Genomic DNA, 19,715 nt, shown 5'->3' on the forward strand with positions numbered 1-19,715 from the left:
CAAGGTTATCTCAGGCTGCATTTCTAATTAAAACTGAGCTATACAGGCTGCATTTTAAAAGCACGTGTGCATGTTCCAACTGAAAGCAGCACCTATGATAGGATTAGCTCCAGTTTTATATTTAGAGCGTCACAAATATAACGCGGAATGAATGGAGCCATGAGACTCCTCGGGTTTCCCCGGCACAGCAGGGCTGCGGAGGGCCCCGGTGCCCCCCCATTATTGATCCTCGGCACACACGCCTGCCTCGGGCACGTCCGTTAGTGTCTCCATCCATTATCTGGTGTCAACAGAGAACCACTGCCCTGGTCGATCTAAAGCCACCCCTGGTATCGCTCTCCGGGGGCTCCTCTCACCCCTCCGCAGCGCCCGGGGGGGCTTTGCTGCAACCCTGCCCCTGCGAGTCCCCAGCGCCCCCAGGAGCCGCACGCAGCGCCCGCACAGCTCTGCTCTGCCGTCTGATCCACAGGGAGACGCAGGAAATCCAGACACGGGACCTGCAGCCCCATCTCCTTTCCCAGGAGCCCGGGCAGCTGCTCAGCATCAGCTGCAAACGGGGCCCGGGGCTCTGCCTGGGCGGCGTGAGGGGGCACGGAGGGCGCGGGGAAAGCTTCGGGGAGCGGAGGAGCAGCCACGGCACCTCCTCGGGGGGTGACACGGAGCCGAGCCAGAAGCCACCACGATTCCCACAGCACCAGCTGGCAGCCACGCCAGGGACAAAGGGCAGAGTGCTCCGCAGAGCCACGCTCCGCTCCGCTCCTCTGGGACACTCCAAGGTGCTTTGGTTTAGTTCAGGCTTTCTGCCTCTAAGGAGAATCTTCACTACGTGCAACAGCTATGAATCCAGGTCCCGCGCCCGCTAGAGGCATAAGAAGCTCTGGCTTTGCTTTCAGGTCTTTTGAAAGAAGGAACCCGCTGCTGTAATTCCCCTGCGAGCTGGCAAATGTTACCTACTTTAACTTCACCTCTGGTTTGCAGCAGAACTAAGACTTGTCGTCGTCTTCACAAGTGAAGATCAAAGGCTTATCCCATTTTACAAGAACCTACCCGACTTACAGCTTCAGAGAGATTGAACAAGTAGAGAGTGAGATGAACCTAACTTCAACTCATTTCAAATGAACCACAGTCAAAGCATGTACCTTACGACAGTAAATATTGATAAACCTAAAGATATTTTCATCTCTATTAGCCTTCTCCCCCTTTTCATCATTCTCTCAGTATTTTCCAAGTTACTGTCTGACACGTGAATGTGGTGAACCGAACGCTTGACTAGTTGGCTGCTCAGGCAACTTTCTGCTATTGTTTTGTTTTCAACATATTATGCCTCAAATCTAAACATGCTTTACCCGTGAAGGACAAAAAAGCACTGTCAGAAGTTGAGCTAAGTAGATTTTTCCTGCAAATATTCAGTTTTCTAAATCCTAAGTTTTTGCTCAGTAAGAAGGCAAAGTAATGTACACTACTCTCATAAAATCATGTTGTAAGAGGGCTGTACCAAATTACCAACCTGATTAAACAGTTACGTTGTTATTGTTAAAAGTCTCTTGAACTTGTTTAAAATGATAGCTTTGTCCCTTTGAGATGCCAGCACTACTATATAAAATATTGTCCTTACAAATCAACCCTTCCACCACGAAGCTGGATGACACCAAACATGCACCCCTGCACGCCCTCCTGCCCCCAAATGCCACCAACAGCCACTTACCTCTTCATAAAACTTCAGTTGAGGGACAGCTTCATCAATCTCGTTCATGCAATAGTCTTTAAAAAGCAAAAATCCTGGGAAGAGAAAAGGAAAACAAACAAAAAAAAATAATCAGAAAAAAAAGTATCGTTGCTCTGGTAACCAGTAAGAGGGGACACAGACCACCCGGGGACCATCACGGACGGTACGTAGCTGTGTGAGTAGCTCTAACTGCCACGGCTCAGCAACCCCGATTACCCACAGCTCCACAGCATTCTGAGCAGAAAAGGATTATAAACCTCACTCACCTCACCTCACCAAGATTTATTAAGCATATTCCAATTTCTACCTGCTGAGAATTTTACGAGATGTTTACATAATGCACCAGAACATCCCCTTCCTCTTCATGGATCAGATTTTCTTTCTTCTGTCAAGAGTAAAACTAGATACTATCCACATGTTTTCATTTTTTGAAATCGATTTACCTACTTTTTATTGACAAAAAGCAACCTCTTCTGCATTCCAATTTTAGAATTACTGGTTAATGTTACTCTAATAGGTTTTATAGCACAATAAATTACAACAGAATCTTTAGAGCTCCTTTGCAAGTAATTTAAAGCATGACCTCTGCAGCCTGCTGATGAGAATTTTCCATTAGAAGCATCTTAATGTTTTGTCTCCTGGAAGTTCTGCCACTGCGTTTGCCCAGAGCTGGTACCTGCCACCCTTTTACTTTCCGTGGGGCTCCGTTGTCTCCGCTGCTGCCTGGGTTATCTGCCAGCCCCTCAGAGCTGTAAGCGAACGGTGCCCTGCAGCAGGCAATACCTTTCCTTATTCAGAGTTACTCTAGACTTACTGAAACACCACCCAACTTTTGGAGGTAAGGCCACAAAAGTGTAAACTAAACCGAGAAAGGGGCTGAGCCGAGGGCTGGCTCTGGCTGGGAATCACCCCACCCCGCTGTCCGGCTCGACTCCTCTCCCAGTGGGGCAGCACATTGAGATATAAAACACTCTTCAACTTGGAGAAAAAATAAAAAATAAAAAAATATATACACACACACACACACACAAGAGTCCTATTTTTTTTTTAATTAAAATGTAACTGCAATTTGAATTTACAGCAAAATTATATTACAAAAACAAAAAAAAAGTAGCACATCACTGTATGCTCAACTAAAAAATAATACAACCACCTACGACATCCCATGTTTCCCAGAGTATACTATCTTTAAAAAAATGCAAAACCCACTTCATGCGCTACATAGTAATTTCACCGCAGTGTGTACAGGAGAGCATTTACTGTCAGTTACGAAGACCATGTCCTTTCAACTCACTATCATCTAATTTTACCAAAGACCTGAATAAGGTAAAAAACCACCAACTGCTCAGAAGCAAACCATTAGTGGCAGCAGACAAACAACGTTAATCAGGCAAACAAAAGCTTTAATTTATGTACAATGAAAAAACATCTATCAGCTTCTTGGTAGCCCCTCTAGCTGTATCTGGATCCCGAGTTAAATTTCCTATCGGAAGAGGTTGTTCTCCGGGAGTCCCCTGGCTTGATTTGGACACAGTCAGAATACCCGAAAAGGGATTAAGGCCAGACAGCTCCTATACTTCGCTTGACTCATTTAGCTGATCAGGATGATATTTCAATGATTACACAAACTGGGTTTTGTTCTCTAAATAAGGAGAGAAATCTAATTAAGAGATTCTCTTATGAGATTCTCCAAACTTTCTAGTTATTCTAAAAAAAATAATCATGCTTGAAATATTTTATAAACAAACGTGCTTTTCAAAAAAACCAAACAAAACCAACTCCAAGTTTTCTATTTCTTAAAAGCAATTTGCAATTGGAGCATTTTTTTTTCTTTTTTTTTTTTTTTTTTTCCAAAGGCTTGTCTTGGTTCCTATTTTACTGGAAATACCCGTCATAAGCTGCCCTCCCCTCCTGCAGCGGGGACAGGACAAAGCGCCGGAGCAGCCCACGCCTGGTGGGACGGACGGAGATCCCAGGCGGGCACCAAACGCAGAGGCACGGGCCGCGGGGGAGACGGGCGCCCTCCCCGAGCAGGCAAGGCACAGCCCGGCCCCTCTGCTCCAAACCCAGCCAAAGCCACCCAAAGCCACCCGCCTCCAGAGACTCCAAACTGCACGTCCCGCCGCCCCCCAGCAGCACGCGTGGCCCCAACCCGGGCTGGGGAACAAACCCTGCCACCTACGGAACTGAACCCAAGTCATCAACTCCTATTTTACACACGATCGGAACGGCGGCAGCACCGAGCAAAATAACGGTGAATTGAGTCAACTTCTATTTGGACAATGAACCAAAGAAGATTACAGTCATGTAATTAAGAGACTAAAGAGTGGCGCAAACAGCAATGAATGCAGTGAAAGAAAAATCCCTGGCGTGGCCCCAGCTACTGGCTGTTTACCAAAAAAACCCACAAACACAAAAACCCAACCCACAAAGACAACTGTGGGAGGAGTGCGAAAATATACCAACACAAATTTTCAACAACGCCATGCCAAGCATTTTTAGCCCTGTTTAATATTTTCCAAACTTTTAAACTGAATTATTGCAGAGAAAGAAAAGGTTCCCAAGACCAGGGAACAAGGAACACCAGCAGGCTTACGCCGCCCGCTTCTCACCCAGTCTCTCTCTTCCAAACTGCACGGCTATGCAAAAAACTAGAGACACCCAAAACCAGAAGTTAAAACTTTTATAGATGATTAATATAGTTATAATAAGTTAGACATATGAATTAATACTGAGAAAATGCTGTTAGCCAGGTTGCAGTGAAGATAAGCAGAATTATTACAGCAGCATTTTAAAGCGTATGATGAAAAAAACCCAACCTATTGGAAAATACTGCAGTAAAATAATTTATAGCACGAAAAATCTCTTCTCCATGAAGTTACCAACGTTGTAATCACTCACCAAGAGGACACCCAAGACACCTGCAAGCCTGCTGTGGACAAAACCGTACCCTGCAGAGCAGCAGGATGGTGGGAGATGGGGGCCGGCCCCGCTCCTCGCCCTGGGCACAGCACGAGGTCACACACAAATGCTCTCGTAGCCAGGAAAATTGGTAATATTTTTTTAATTGTAATTTTTACAAGTTACAAGAGGGGAAAAAAAAAAACAACACAAAAATGCACTTGAAAAGGTCAGTATCCCAAACATCTAAAAGAAGTATTATTCTAACGCTCGCGGAGTGTAACACATAAATTAGAGCATCAGCTTTCATCAACAATCCACCATTGTCTTTTCAGAGAAAAAAAACCCAAACCCATTCCTTGTAAGAAATGCTGTTTGATACCAGTTAGGTTGACATAAAAATAGATATTTTAAGTTTCCTTTGAAGTACCTATGGACCGAGAGCACTTATGTATGTATATTAAGATATACAGCTTATAGAGTCATTGAAAAAACTGGATTTCACATGGACCAACCTCCCTTGACAAAAACGTTTCTAATATTATTTTTTAAAAGACATGCTCTACCCAAATCATAAGAAGGATTACGTTCCATAAGCTTTCCAGGCAACAATTCAGAATGACAGACACATGCACCGCTCTGCCACTAAGTCCCGGGTCATCTCACCCTCCAGGATCTCCGTGTGACTGTCGGTACAGCCCCCACCCCACAACCAGCACCTGTCCTGAAGACCTGCAGGATACTGAGTGCTGCTCTTCAAACACTTCACAACACAGACATCAGTAAAAAAATCTGTGCGTGTCCAGCACCTTTATCTCCAGCAGGCTGTATCTGGGGAAGGATAAGCCAAGTGATGGAGTTCTTTTTAACTAACTGATAATTTAATGAATAATGAGATTATTTTTTTTTTCGACTCGTCTCATGAAAACAGAGGGAAAGGGTGTCAACTCGGGCATTTTCTCTGTCAAAAGGACAGTAATCAGGTAGCAAATCGCAGGCAGCCGAACGCATCCCTCGCCCTGCCTGGACAGAGCTGCTCTCCTGCCCACGTCCACGGCTGCGCGGGGAAGCGGCCGGAGGAGGCGAATCGCTGCCGCGCTGCCAGGAAGACACGAGGTCTGCAGGGAAACTTTAACTCCGGGGATGATTGATCAGAGACTGATGGTTAGGGACAAGGAGTGAAGAAGGATCTGGGGACTGTGAGAGACTCTTGCAGAGCCTGGAGGACAGAGATGTTAAGGAAAAATCTTCGGGGAAGCCAAGAAATAAAACCAGATTGCCAAGAGATGAGAGCGGGTCTTAGGGGCTTGGAATTAATTCACTAAAGATTTATAATGGAGGAAAACAGAATCAGCACCTCCACTACCCGGTCAAGAGTATTATTGCTCAAAAGGACCTAAAACTCCTAAGTATTAAGAAAAATTCTGAAGATTTTGTGGGTAAATTCTTCATTTAAAAGTGCTATTCCCTGATTTTTTAATTTTTTTTTTTTGAATGATTGGCCATGAACCATTCGCTCTTTTAAAGCACAAATGCACACAGACGCCTCCCTCCTCGACTCGGGTTTGCAGCTTGTCTGACCGTGCAATCCGCATCCCCAGGTATCAGCACACTGGAAATCTTTCCACTGCCCCAAACTCAAACAAATCCGATTAGAGCTTCATGTTCTCCACCCTGGAAGCGTTTCTGTTTCGACCTCCCGTTGTATCCATGTGCTTCCACTGTAGCATAAAGGAAATCTCCTCTTTTACTGATGTTCTTAGATTGAGTGAAAAATTACTAGCCAGAGACTGTAACTCTCAGATAATAGCAAAACTAATTGACAGATGCAGCACTGAATAAGTGACAGTAGTTTTAAGAAGTTCAGGGAGAGCTGACGGAAAGCACAATAAGCACAGTTAACTACACACAGAAAAATAAGACCAAGAACAGAAAGCAGGAATTAAAAAAATGATAGCATTAAATAACAGATAAAAGGAACCAGCAATTATTTATGAAATAAAGATGCTGACAGCTTTTGCTTTAAAGATTCCTTCTTCTAGACTATATAATTTCTGCAACAACCAGATCACTAGTTGTTAAGGGGAAAGAAAAATATTTTTTAAAAGCTTTTTCTGGTAACAGCAAAGTGATGGATGCTATCAGGAACATGCACACACGAGCACGAGACAGCACCCAGCTCCAAGCTGCTGCTTTCCCGGTCTCCGGACAATAATTTTTTCCCATTATCTTTTTATGGACAATCCTGTACAGCTGAGTTTGCCAAATGCCATTAATTGCACTAACTCTAATTACCAAGACAAAATGTCTTTCAAGGAGGGATGAAGATGACCCTTGAGGCTTGCAGCGTGGTCGGGATGCAGTGGGGTACGGAGGGGGAGATGTGGAGAGCAGCCGGGCCATTCCCAGAGCTCATCCTCAACCCGACAAAGTCTGTTCACAGGCTTGGAGGGGACAAGGAACGGAATCCCATCAGTACATCTCTTTTAGAAAAGGACATCATTTTTACTTCAATGTTTATTTCAAATAATTACGTTTTTCTAACAGGATTTTGGAAATTTTGCAGGAAATCCCGACTCTTAAGCCAACGGCACCCCCCCACACCTCCCCGAGTGAAGGCCTGGCAGTTACCTCCTGAGGCCAGCACTCCTTACAGCCTGGCTCGGGCAGAGCCCAGAAAGGCAGCTGGGGACCAGCTCCTGCCAAACCCGGCCTGGCCACAGACACCACGTCTATGAGCTGATTATGGATTTTACCGTTTTGTTGCCCCAAGCAGCCTTCCGCACGACTTCTCCCTTCCGAGCAGGGTTTCCATGCTGCCCACACCACCCTTCTCCTACCAAAAGGCTGGCGGGGAGCCACGGCCAGGTGCCCGTCCCCCGCGAGCCCCCAGCTCTTCCCAGGCGATGCCGGGCTGGGACGTTTATCCATTTAACACACTCCATCTAGGAAATTTTCAATTCACGCCTCTGCAGTCGCCCTGGTTTGATGCAAGCCCAGGAGCTGCATCCACCCTGGCACAAGCAAGGCTCCACCTGAAGTCCTCCCAAAACAGCCTCCAGCAAGGGATCGCACAGCGCGAGCGAGACCGATGGAACCAGGCTCTGCTCTGCCAAGACACGGCGTGTTTAAAAGCCACCTCTTTGTTAGCAGAGCCTTTTTTTTTTTTTAAAAAAAAAAAAGTAAAACCTGCAGTGTAGAACCCCTCTCTCACAGTTTTAACGAAGAAATGTTGCCCTGTCCACTTGCAGGGATTAAAGCTGCCTTCTCATTTTACAGTCACTTGCAATTTCCCTGCCCTGCTACTACTGTTATTAAAAGCAGGATGAGTTGCCCCATCAGCAGGTCTGGGCAGGCAGAGGGGCGAGTGCTGGCCTCCTGCCTTCTCCTACCATCCAAAGGTCACCTCTGCATTCGTAACGCCTTATCTTGGCCTTCACGAGAACGTCAATTAACTGAGAACACGGAATAATAAAATAAAAAAAATTAATTAGGAACTCCATAATAAAACAAACCTTGGAGAAAACTACTTATCTGACCGGAATTTTATTAGTATCTGATTCAAATACCCTTTTAACAGGAGTAAATAAAAACCTTATTAAAACAAACAGAAGTGACTAGGTAAGACAGCAGAGCTAAAAATAGACACGTTTAGGCCTGATATAAGTATTTACAATGTCACTGATTGAAAGGAAGCTGCATCTATTTACAGCAGACCAGATCATGGTCCAAAATGCTGATGTAGACTCTTTCTAGTAGGCAAAACAGCAAATTAGAAAAACAAAAATATCAAGCTGCTTCCAAATCCTAACTAAACGTGCTGTGTATAAATACAGAATAATGACAAACAAATAAGTAGTGACATCTGCACCAGAATCAGTAGAGGCTCGACTCCGTCGGCCGCCGCTAACGGCTCCCGCTGCCAGGCAGACAAAGCTCCAGCACCAGCTTCCCCGGCCCGGGCTGGAGCTCTGCAGACCCTGCAACACGAGGATTTTTCCTCATCGAGGTCACTCCAAGGTCTCTGTCCTCAGTCCCTCCCAGACCACTGCTGCTCCTTCCTACTTGGCTGAATTCAGGCATAAGAAGTCAGAGGAGTGTGGCCAGGGGGGTGCCTGTACGTGGTGTGACCACAGACACCTCGGCCCCAGAAAAGTGCAGAACGGCTGCAGCAAAGCAAACGCAGGGACAGCAACACTCAGCTCGCACACCGCTGAGGAACTACCGAGTGTTTAAACCCAGCTGCTGGTTGTTTTAACCATGACACAGGGGCCAGGCTCTGTCAGCCCCCAGGGAAACGGCGCGGACCTGCTGTGACAGCCCCGAGCTCTACCCAGCTGTAGCCTCCGTGCAACAGGGAGCCAGGACCAGAAACAGAGGCTCCCGCTTGGCTCTGCCGCTGGAAAACCGCCCTCCCTCGCCACGTGCCATCTCCTGGTTTATCCCCTTTTATTTGCCTCAAGCCATGTAACGAGCCCCCATCGGTACCAATAACAGATCTGGGTCTCGGACACAAGAAGTTAGGGGTAGGGGTCTACTGTTAAACCACATGGAAATTATAATTCAAACCAGCTTGCAGCTGTTACAGAATATCCAGTCAAGTTCAAAATCTTGTTCTGTACGTACACGCACGCAGTTGCCATAGCGCAGGATAATTAAGACCACCTAAAAGCTCCAGAGATGAGAGAACCACCGATTTCCTCGTTCAGGAACAAAGAGACTTGTTACTACCAGGGAAAACTCATCTGCGTAGGAATCACAGCTTTGGCAAGGTACAAAGCCACAAAAATCCTCACAGCCCAGAAGGCACCACAGATTTCACTACTTCTCTTTCCAATTATGAGCTATTTGTCCTTAATTTATTTTTACTAATAGGGCCTAATGTACGTTCAATTTTCATTAAAAATAATACATCATGACAAATTAAAACCTATCTCTGTGCATAAAAAGCAGGGTAGAAGAACAAATTACATTTTACAAGACGGGACTTGCATACAACGGTGAGGAGCGCTGAACCATTTCCCTAGAACATCATCAAACTGAGCTCAGAATTAGTCTGCCAGTTGCCAGGTAGCTTGTTTAATGACATCTATAAATCATTATATGAAAATAAACTTTGGCTAAAAGGTTTGAAGTGTCTTCAAAGAAAATCCTCGTTTCCAGGCACATTTTCCATTAGCTTTTCACCCAGTGAAATCTCTACCACTCGGTAAAACTTGGTGGGGCAGTTTCCCAAATGCTGGAGCCGTGGGTGCCTCCAGGTCCCGCAGCCACGGGGGCAGAGGGGCTGCAGCGCCCCCCCTGCACCCACACCACGGAGGAGCCGTCGCCGATTCTGCGTCAAACCCCAGCACAGGCTGACGGGGTAGAGGAGCTGAAGCAGCGAATATACTGACTTACTGAGAACCTTCAATTAGTATTCTGCTTCCGTCCCAGAAGAGCAGTTTGGAGCAAAATACTCGAGGTGGATTACAGAGTCTGCATTTCAAACGAGAAGGCACACGGCAAACACCCTTCCATGTCCTCTGACAGCAGGCGGGAGTTCAGCGCTTTCAAAGGGTAGGACCAGCAGCTGTCAAGATGTCAAGTGGTGGCACACCAATTCAAATGATAAAAGGATTTCTAAGGAAAAGAAGAATGTGCTCTATTTTTAACATGCAGCTGTAAATCATTAAAAAAAAAAAAAAAAGTGATGTCTGTGCTTCAGTCACTGTAACTGCCACTGGATCTTTGCCTCAAAAACAACCCCCACCACGTATCATCTTAATATCCTCATGGAATGAGCCTCTGAATGCTGAACATGCGATAAACCGACAAAAACAAAAGAATGGGGAAAACTTTTAGCCAAACACTTAGTACCATCTCTTTCGTACTCTGGTCTCCCTCAACATGCAGAATTCCAGTCGAGTAAAGCCGAGTACCAAAGGCATTCAACACGTCAAAGGCAAAAGAAAGGAGGGTTGTACATAAGAAAAGGTACCTCTAAAAGATGGAAGACTAATATCACTAAACAAAGGTACGTAAAAACAGAATCTAACTTTTAAAAGGACAACTAAAGACAGAATTGAAGCATTTCAATCAATCAGTTACTGCAAAGAGTGAGATTAAATTCCCTCACTAAAGCCCATCAAGAACTACACAGCACTTGAGGTTTTGCTCTTTTTTCACTTGTAAACAGAAGAAACTCCCACCACTTCTGCAAGTGGTATTAGCAGCTACTAACAAGCTATTAGCAAGTTAACAAGTATCAGCAGCTTAAGAATGTCATGATGGTTGCCTGTTATGTGTTCTATAGGTTCTTTTCCCAGGCCACAAGAATATTCAGTCCCTGTGAAGGACGTGACAGTTATTTTCTTGATCAGTTTTTTCCCATTCCGCGACTTCTTAAAATTACTTACATATCGCAAGCCAACATCCCTTTATTATTGGGAAGCACGCGATTTCTTTCGACATGCTCTAAGCTATGAACTGCTCGCTGTGACAAACGCACAGAGTACACTGGGAGGTGTATTTCTACTTAGAGAGGACCTAGATCTGTGGTTTTTTAATTCTGATGGCACCATTTAATGAAGACACAGAATAATTTCACAACAGAAGGGCACTGTCAAGCCTCTGACGCCAGGATTTACCTTAGCAAGCACTGTTCAGTATCTTAAAGTGTTCTGCAACAGCAACTAGGACGACTGTTGTACTGTGATTAGAATCAAAACACAAAAGCAGTAGTATTCAGTTTGTAAATACACACAGCACTTAGGTACAGAGCAGCAAAACCACTAAAACAACAATGACAGAGCACGGATGATTCTCCTACATGAATTTTAAAGCCTTCCTCTGGTTCATTCTGTGCACTCCAAGAAGAATGCTGCCGAGAGCTGGAGGTTCAGAAACAGATGGTTCTACTGCTCTTCAGACTCTTTCCCCTTTTGATCAAAGACGTTATTGACAGAAGTATCTAGAAACATTAAGAAACTGGTTTGCATATTCCTGAGCCTACCTATCCAACCACCACAGACACGCACGCATTTGGGAGCAGAATATTATAGAGGCACTGGCTGGACATAATGTTGTCGGTGGAAAGAGGCCAGGAAAGAGAGAAGGAACTACCCTATAAGGTTACTGCTCTGTTCCCCTACGGAGTTTGAAGATTCGGAGCTCCGACGGGGGACGTTACTCACCTCCTGAGGGTGCACCAAGTACCTTGTAAACCCTTCCCCGGGGGGTTTGCAAGTTGTGTTATGCATCATTCTTTTATAGGACAGATATGGGTATAGAACACTAAAAGCATTTGAAATGCTTTCAGTAAACATCCGTGTCTGTTCTCTGCTTCGCAAACGAATGCGAGAGATAACCGAGGGCCGGCGTTGCCCAGCTCCTCTGCTCTGTGACTTAACTGCTCTCTCTCTTAAAAGCACTACTGAAAGTCAGAAGACTTACCAACTCAGTAATTTAGATTCGACTTACCCTTCTCCTGGTTTCTGAGCTTTTCTCCTGTTACTAATGAGTTATCCCACTGAGATGAATAAGTAGCACTGGCAGGACCAGAGAATCTGCTTTATAAGTAGCACAGAGCTATGCAGGTAAATCTCATTAAAGCTGGTATTATGCCATGTTACAGACATGGAATATTTACCTATTTCACAGTGGTGTGCAGAGGCTTAATTGGTCTGTGAATTGTTTCAAAGTCTTGAAATTGATAAAAACTCGATGGCAGTGCAACTGTTTAGGACTGACTGAGAAATTGCTGGGGGGAGGAGGGGGGAAAATCAAGACTACACCACCCCTGTTTATACACAAGTATAAACATCAGAAATGGGCTAAGAAAGCTCAAACGAGCCCAAGCAGACAGAGAACACTATCTTTGGTATGGAAGTCGCTTTGCACTATATTCAGGATGGGTTTATAACATTTTAGCTCAAAGCTCTCCAAGCTGGCCTTTGCCAGCCCTCCCTGGCAGCTGGCACGCCACGAAGGCTACCGGGCAGCTCTCCTCGCAGCAGGACCTAGCCCTGGCGCCCAGCTACGCTCTGCCCACGGGCTGGACCTGCACGAAGACCTTCTGGAGGCCGCTGCGGGCCAGCTGCAGCACCAGCAGCGTGCTGGAAATGGCTGTCCCTCACCACTGTCCCCCGCCAGTAGCCCCACAAAGAGCCCGAGGCCGGCTGCCCTCTCCTCCTCCGCGGCGCCCCTCGCCGCGCCTCCACCCCCAGATGCCATCTCCGCCACACGCCGGCCGAGCCCTGCGGAGGGAGCTGCAAGGGAAGGCCGGAGGTGTGCAGGGGTGGGGTGACTGAACACATCACCCGGGGACCCAACGATCCCAAAGGAAGGGGTTCACGTACACACCTCCCGGGGAAAAACCAGGGAAGCGTAGAGAGCTGATGGCAGGCTGTGTGTCACCGTGACTGCCTGGCAGGTATGTTTGCTGAAAACCTAGACGGGGAAACATCCAAGTGAAATTTCATTCAAACAACCTGTAATTTGTTGGCTCTACATACGTCACATTCATTACCTATCTTGCTCATCTTCTCTCCTACACCACTACTTCTGGAGTTCAAGATTTCCAGTCTGCCTGGAATTCTTGATAATCTAACCCAAAAATTGTGTAACTACGCTGCTCTGCTGAGATAAGGACTGTTTTTCCCCATGACTTAAATCTTCCATGAATTATACTGGATATAGATGATAATATACATCAGCCTCTGTACATCATTTATTATGTGAAGTTCCAGATGCTAGGATATATATTTTTCCTATTCTGCAACACCACTGGGAAATCACACAAGCGAGTATCTTCAGCCCCTCCACAAAGGCAGGCATGGGAGTGTATCAGGCTGCATCCCAACAGAGAAATGCTCAATTATTTATGATCAGAAGGAAAACCAAAATGAATACATACATTTTTTTATAGTGTCTTCAGATACTATTTGCCCCTGACACACAAGACAGGCACCTCCTTAAAGCTGCCTGCAGGTAAAACGCACATAAAATCTACAGCAGGAACCTTCATCAACATCCCTCTAAATGATCTTCAATGCGATTCATGCAAGTATCACTTTTATTTTACCACAAAATAGCTGTATATTGGAAGAAATGTGGCTCCCAGTAACATTTAAATGACGACGTAAAAGCTAGATCTTAAACCTAACATTAATTCGGTGAAAAAGAACCACATACAGCAACCCAGCCCGAGTGTTGGAAGGCAGCTCTGAGCACGTTTTCTCTTTCTCACTGTCCACACCCTAGTTTGGTACAAGGGGAGAACTGCTGTGAAGGAACAGCTCCACTGTGAAACGCCTTACATTAACAGTTTCTGTTTCAGTTTACAATCACACGGTTTCCGACATCTACTTGTGGTTTGGTTTTTATGTTGTTTTGAACCGATCATACAAACCCTGCAAGGAAAGCAAGGTTCAGCAGCTTCACGAAGGCCTCCTGCAGACGATCCACAATCCAAGTTTTAGTCTAAACTTGAAAATAAGAAGTAAGACGAGAAAGAAGAAGATCAGTCTTCAAACAGGTTTTTTTAAATATTATTTTTTGTTCATATAGTTACTTCCTGATTTTGATGGTGTCTACTTCTGCACGGTGGCTGTCTTCCCCGGGTCAGAAAAGGAACCCCAGAATAAACGCACTTGAACAAACAGCCTTGCTCTCACAGAAAACCTGCCAAGCAAGTAACTGTTTTCCCTACCCCATGGCTGCCCATTATTTAACATCCATACGCCAGAACAGAGTAAAATCACCGCAGTGATACCAGTCTCGTGAACGCTGCTAAGGAGGAAGTGACACTCTGAATCATTCGGGCCTTGATCAGTAGCTGATGTACAACACCCCAAGGTGACTTTGGCTCTAAAAATACTCTCAGTGTTTAAAGACACTTTAGCACAGGTTTTTGTGCAGCCCCTCCTCTCACCACCAAGCTCTCCCTGGAAGGACGGGGCACCGTGATCCATCCCTGCGGGGACTCGGGCACACGGGCTCCCCAGCACGCCCGGGCCAGCGCTGCCAGCTGCCACTAGCCCCACGGGCCACCCCCAGCCCTGGTGCCCCCGAAAGCTCAGCCAGGCCACAGGCAGAGAAATGCTGCTGGCATGACCCCCCCTCTGCTCAGACATCCCTCCCCAACAGCACAGGCTGCCTCTTCAGAGTCACACGAGCAGCTAGAAATGACTAGGAGCAAGATCTACTAATTTTGTCATCCCCTGCTCATTTGGTAGCCAAAAACCCAGGTGCTCTTCTTTACTTCCAACCAAGTTTTATTGCTTTCATTGTTATTTCCTCAGAGGACTGTTAATTAGTTCAGAATGCCAACAGCACATAGATCTTATGCTTAAATTAAACAATAGCTTAAATAATGCTCTAGGGAGGTACTTTTCCCAGCCTGTTATTTTTAGGTATCTCAGGGAGCGCAGTGCGCTGTGCTACCACACTGGCAGCAGAAAGAGGAAGAGCAAGAATGTTTTTCTCAACAGATTTTAACTCAAGATCCATTTAATGATTAGCATCAAAATTCTGAAATAATGAAATATGATGGGTCCAGAACTAGAGAAACAAGCAACAGAAAGCATGATTCACTGCCCTAAAAAAATACCTCTTTAGCTGTTCTCACCCTAGTTTGTTGGGTTTGGGTTTTTTTGTGTTTTTGTTTTGTTTTTTTTTCTCAACAGAAAGTTGTCACAGACAAAGCTGGAGGAAACAGCAGCCAGAATGGTCAGGAGCACATTTCCCTCTAACTGCAGAGGGCAGGCAGAAAAGTCCCTCCCCACAGTTGTAGTTCCTTCTGCACAGGCAACCTACAAAATAGACCCAATGCTCATCTGCTCTGGAAACTCAGCTAAAAGCTGTTGGAATATACACCAGCTATACTTAGCTGTAGCTGTATAAAGGGAGCAGATAAGAAGCGAGAGAGCCCCTCACAAGACAGGCGTGTGTGGGAAGAAGCACTGATACAGATGGCAAAATGCTCACCCTGGCTGGGAAGACCTCCAACTCGGAGCCTGCTGATTTAAGAGGATATAAAAGACAGTTAAATGAATCACCCCAGAAAGATCATTCTTCACTATACAAAAGTGGATGGTAAATATGGAAAAAAACCACGTTTGTAACTCATTACATCAACTACAAGGTTTTTTAATTCGTTCTTTTTACAGGTGTTATATTTCAAGAAAATAAAACAGAAATTAGATCCAGCTTCAGGAGGGCAACAAAAAATGCAAGTTCCTTACTAGGCAAGGTGAAAAGCTTATATTGCAGTATGACCAGCTGCTGAAACAGCTAAAATATGTTCTGTTCTCATCTTTCCCCAAGACCCAAACCCAACAGCTCTGTGCAACAGATGAGAAACTGGGAAGGGTGCAGACAAACCACCACATCCCACCAGCTTCCAAGCAGCCACCTGAGAACACAAGGCCAAACCTTAGACTCGACCTGAAGCTGTAGGATGCTTTACCTCCACATCCCAGAATTTGTAAGCCAACTTTATTCACTGCCTACCAGACTGAGGCAGTTTCTCAGAAAGTCCAGCGTCAGACATAAGAGTCCCTGAACTATAACTGGCAACAAGTTTGCTGCAGAGCATTTAACTTTAATAACCATGATAATCCCGTTCTAAGGTAACAGGATGACCTAAATCACTCCCTTTAACACTTGGCAGTTGGGCTGGCTGCAGCAGAGCCCGATCCGCCCGGCAGCCACGCACCTCAGCTCATTTCAGAACCAAAAGCAGCATTTTCACACACATGCCCACCCTGCAGCGCAAGGGAGCACGAGGAGAACTGCACGTGCAGTTTTAAGGCAGCGGAGAAGCAAGAGTGGATTCCACCTGTAAATTAGAGATATTAGGAGATCAGAAAACGTCTCTTTTTCTAAAGCACACGCATAATCTGGTGTTGTAGCAAACAGGATGTGGTAAAAAAGAAAAGTAGCTAAAGGTGGTTACGCACTCCGCTTCGAGACACGCTGTACTTCCCCATGAAGCTTCTGCTGTGGAGGAAGCAGCTTCTGCAGGAACTGCCGGCTGCTGGGCCGTTATGCACTGCCAGAGCATTTTTCTGGGTGTCTCTATTATCCTCATGTCCTCTGACTCATTAGGCGATTCTTAGAGAGTTCAGGATCATTCTGGAGCATCACCTCTCCTGCAAACAGTCGTGCTGTCTTCAAGAGATGAGAGCGACCTATCTGCCTTCATGAAGAAGAAGATGTAAATAGAGGACAGACACTTGTTTATGCAAATCTTATGAAGCCTCCAGACCACTTTCATCCCCAGAAGGGTTACTGCCACGCCGCTCACTGACGGAGTTTCCTGCTCTAAAGGGCAGAGCAAAGGTTTTGGTTTCCAAGCCCAACCTGCCCGTGCGATTCCCTGCGGTTGCACACCTGGGAGAGGTGGCAGGGAGGGAATTTGGGCCAATCTTTTACAGTGGGCCATGGAAAGCACTAATCCTAAAACTCAATGAGCTTAAGAGCTCATTAAGGATAAACTCTTTTAGCTGATAAGACCAGCACTGTAATTAGACATACTCATAGGAAAACATCCATCTGGAACGACTCCATATAGGACATCAGAAAGACTTGTATCAGACAACTGATCAATCCCTGGTTTTTCCTTGAAAGGAGGATACTGAAAAACAGAAAAAAAGACCTGGAACTGTAAGAAAGAACTGTGGTTTGGAAAAAAGAAGCTTAGTAGTTCTCACCTACATCACTTGCCAAAGGAAAAAATAGGTAACTTGCTGAAGTTTTACAATTAGTACATAGAGATAACGCACTGTATACTAGACGGCTCTGAAACTGAGAAAATAAAGGCACAAGAAGAGCCAGCAGCAAGGAGATGAACCAGCAGAATTACAGCTCATGAACAGAGACTCGTTCGACTCGGGTTGACTGAAACCCCCTGAGCAGGAGCTGCCTCCCAGATCTGCACACCCAGATCCCGCCCGGGCAGCGGTCGCTCCACACCCCCGCCATGCAAAGCCGTAACAACAGGAGTAAAAAGGTGATTAGACTTTTAATTACCTCACCGTATTTATTTTCACAGCCTTCTGCATAACGCTTGCCTAAAATTGAAGGTACTTTACCACAAGCAATTATGCTAATGTCTGGAAACAGAACTAATTTAATGGCAAAGAACAAGCTAGAAAACGCGATAAAATTTAAATGAGCAACCACAGTAAGGAAATACAGTATTTTCCAGTGCAATGCAAAGTCTTCTGTTAAAAACAGTCATGTTTTATCTTTTTTGTTTGTTTGTTTCTTCCATTCTAAATCCTTCTTCAGAAGAAAACAGCTTCAGAAGTAACTGAAACTCCAGCGAAGTGGTCAGAGAGGCCCTCCTCGTTCCCTGGTACCCGAGGGCAAGCACTGCTATGACTGCACCAAGGGGAGAGGGAGAGAAAACCTCCCTGCACCACTGTGAACGATGCGTCGCCAAACCTGGGTGGGAAACTAATCACGTTTATGAAACTCTGGGCTCTAAAACTCTAAAACTCCAGGTTTGACGGCTACCAACATGGGGAAAAAAAGAACGACATAATCCTTCCAAGGTTGCAGTTACCCAACTGTAATTGCTGTAGCCGATCAATAGCTGCAACACTGTTCACTGTTCTGTGGAACCAGCTATTAATGAAAACTATTCAATTACATAAATAGAAACATCCATTACATACAAGCTGTTCTGTTTGACTACTTTTTTTTTTTTTTAAACGGATGGGGAGAAAAAAAAAAAAAAAAAGACAGACTTCTTCATTTCATTGCCACCAAACAGAATCACACAGTTAAACTCAGCCTGTATTTGGCTGCTTAAAATTCCACGTATTTTGCAAGTGCCATGCTACAGCAAGGTATTAATGATTCAGCACAGCCATCTAAAGCGAAGCACGTACTGAGAGATGTCAGTACAAGCAAACAAGGTATCTGTGCATTTACAGCAGAATATTTTTGGCCAGAATAAAAAGCCAGTTTTTATGCATGAAGGTACAGACTCCATTTCAGTTACTGTAATACAATGGAAAGCTCCCCGAGACTTCTGTGAACACATACTTCAGACCGGTGGGTCCACAAGCCTCTTTGCACAAAGCTGCGAAATCCTTTAATGACAATCTGTGATACAAGAGTACTATTTATTTTAATCTGGCGATATTTAAAACTCCCACTCCAGAATATTCTCCTACGTACCGAGCCGCACATTTCCAGGAGACCAGGAAGGCTGGACGCTCCTGCTCCAGCCAGGAAGGGGATCAGCCCTGAGATGCCCCCACTGCCCCACCTGCCCTGGGAAACAAGGCACAGCAGGGTTTGGGGCGTTTGCTTCCACTGGTAATGCCAGTCTGGGCATATTTCAGACAGGAATAGATCCACTGATCTCCTCAAGTCTTCCCAGCCCATTTTAAGGCTTTGTCCCCATTTTGCAAGACAAGAGCAGCTGTACTATCCTAAGAGACGTACGCCAACCCAGTCCTCAAATCTAATGGACAAAGATTTCACAAGATCCTCATGAAATCCATTCCCCTGCTTTATGACCCATCCTACTACTAAAATGGTTTTATTCATATCTAGATTTTTTTTAATTCACATGTTAAGCCTCTGGAAAATTGACTAACCTCACCATTTCTGCAACAGCTTTTTCTGGTTTTGGAGATCGTTCAACCTCACTTCTCTGTTTCATAGCCTACATAACACCCTATTTCAATACTTCCCCGTAGGTCACATTTAGCAGACTGCTAAGTAAGATCTGCTCATTCCCACTGCTCTTTCCTGAACTCTTTCCAGCAGGTCCATGTATATTTTGTACTCCAGCGTCAGGATGGACACAATATCCTGCCAGAAGAGGATTGCTTCACATGCCTCACTGGCTACAATCCTGATTTTATATTTAGTCGTGTGATCTAGCTGAGACAATACAACTACAGCTCACTGTAACGGCCAAGTCAATTGAAAACGTCTACCTGACCCGTGGTTCTCTACCCTGTATTTGTGTCATTACTTCAGCACAGGCATAGAGGACGGTGCTTGTTTGGACCGAGAAGCACTGCTTTTTTCCCCCTCCTCTAGTTTATGGAGATCTTTTGTAATTCTGTCCTTGTCCTCAGTG

At 45.3% G+C, this 19,715-nt stretch overlaps 1 protein-coding gene across 2 annotated transcripts in view; it reads right to left on the minus strand.

The window, feature by feature from the left end:
* The window catches only part of GRK3 (G protein-coupled receptor kinase 3), a 73,050-nt gene that overhangs the window by 35,268 nt on the left and 18,067 nt on the right, over positions 1 to 19,715 (minus strand). For both annotated transcript variants that reach the window (XM_074921530.1, XM_074921529.1), the window contains exon 3: positions 1,706 to 1,779. In XM_074921530.1, the coding sequence (XP_074777631.1) occupies positions 1,706 to 1,779 (74 nt within the window). The remainder of the gene's footprint in view (positions 1 to 1,705; positions 1,780 to 19,715) is intronic.

Source organism: Athene noctua, chromosome 17, assembly GCF_965140245.1.
Source record: "Athene noctua chromosome 17, bAthNoc1.hap1.1, whole genome shotgun sequence".
NCBI lineage: Eukaryota > Metazoa > Chordata > Aves > Strigiformes > Strigidae > Athene > Athene noctua.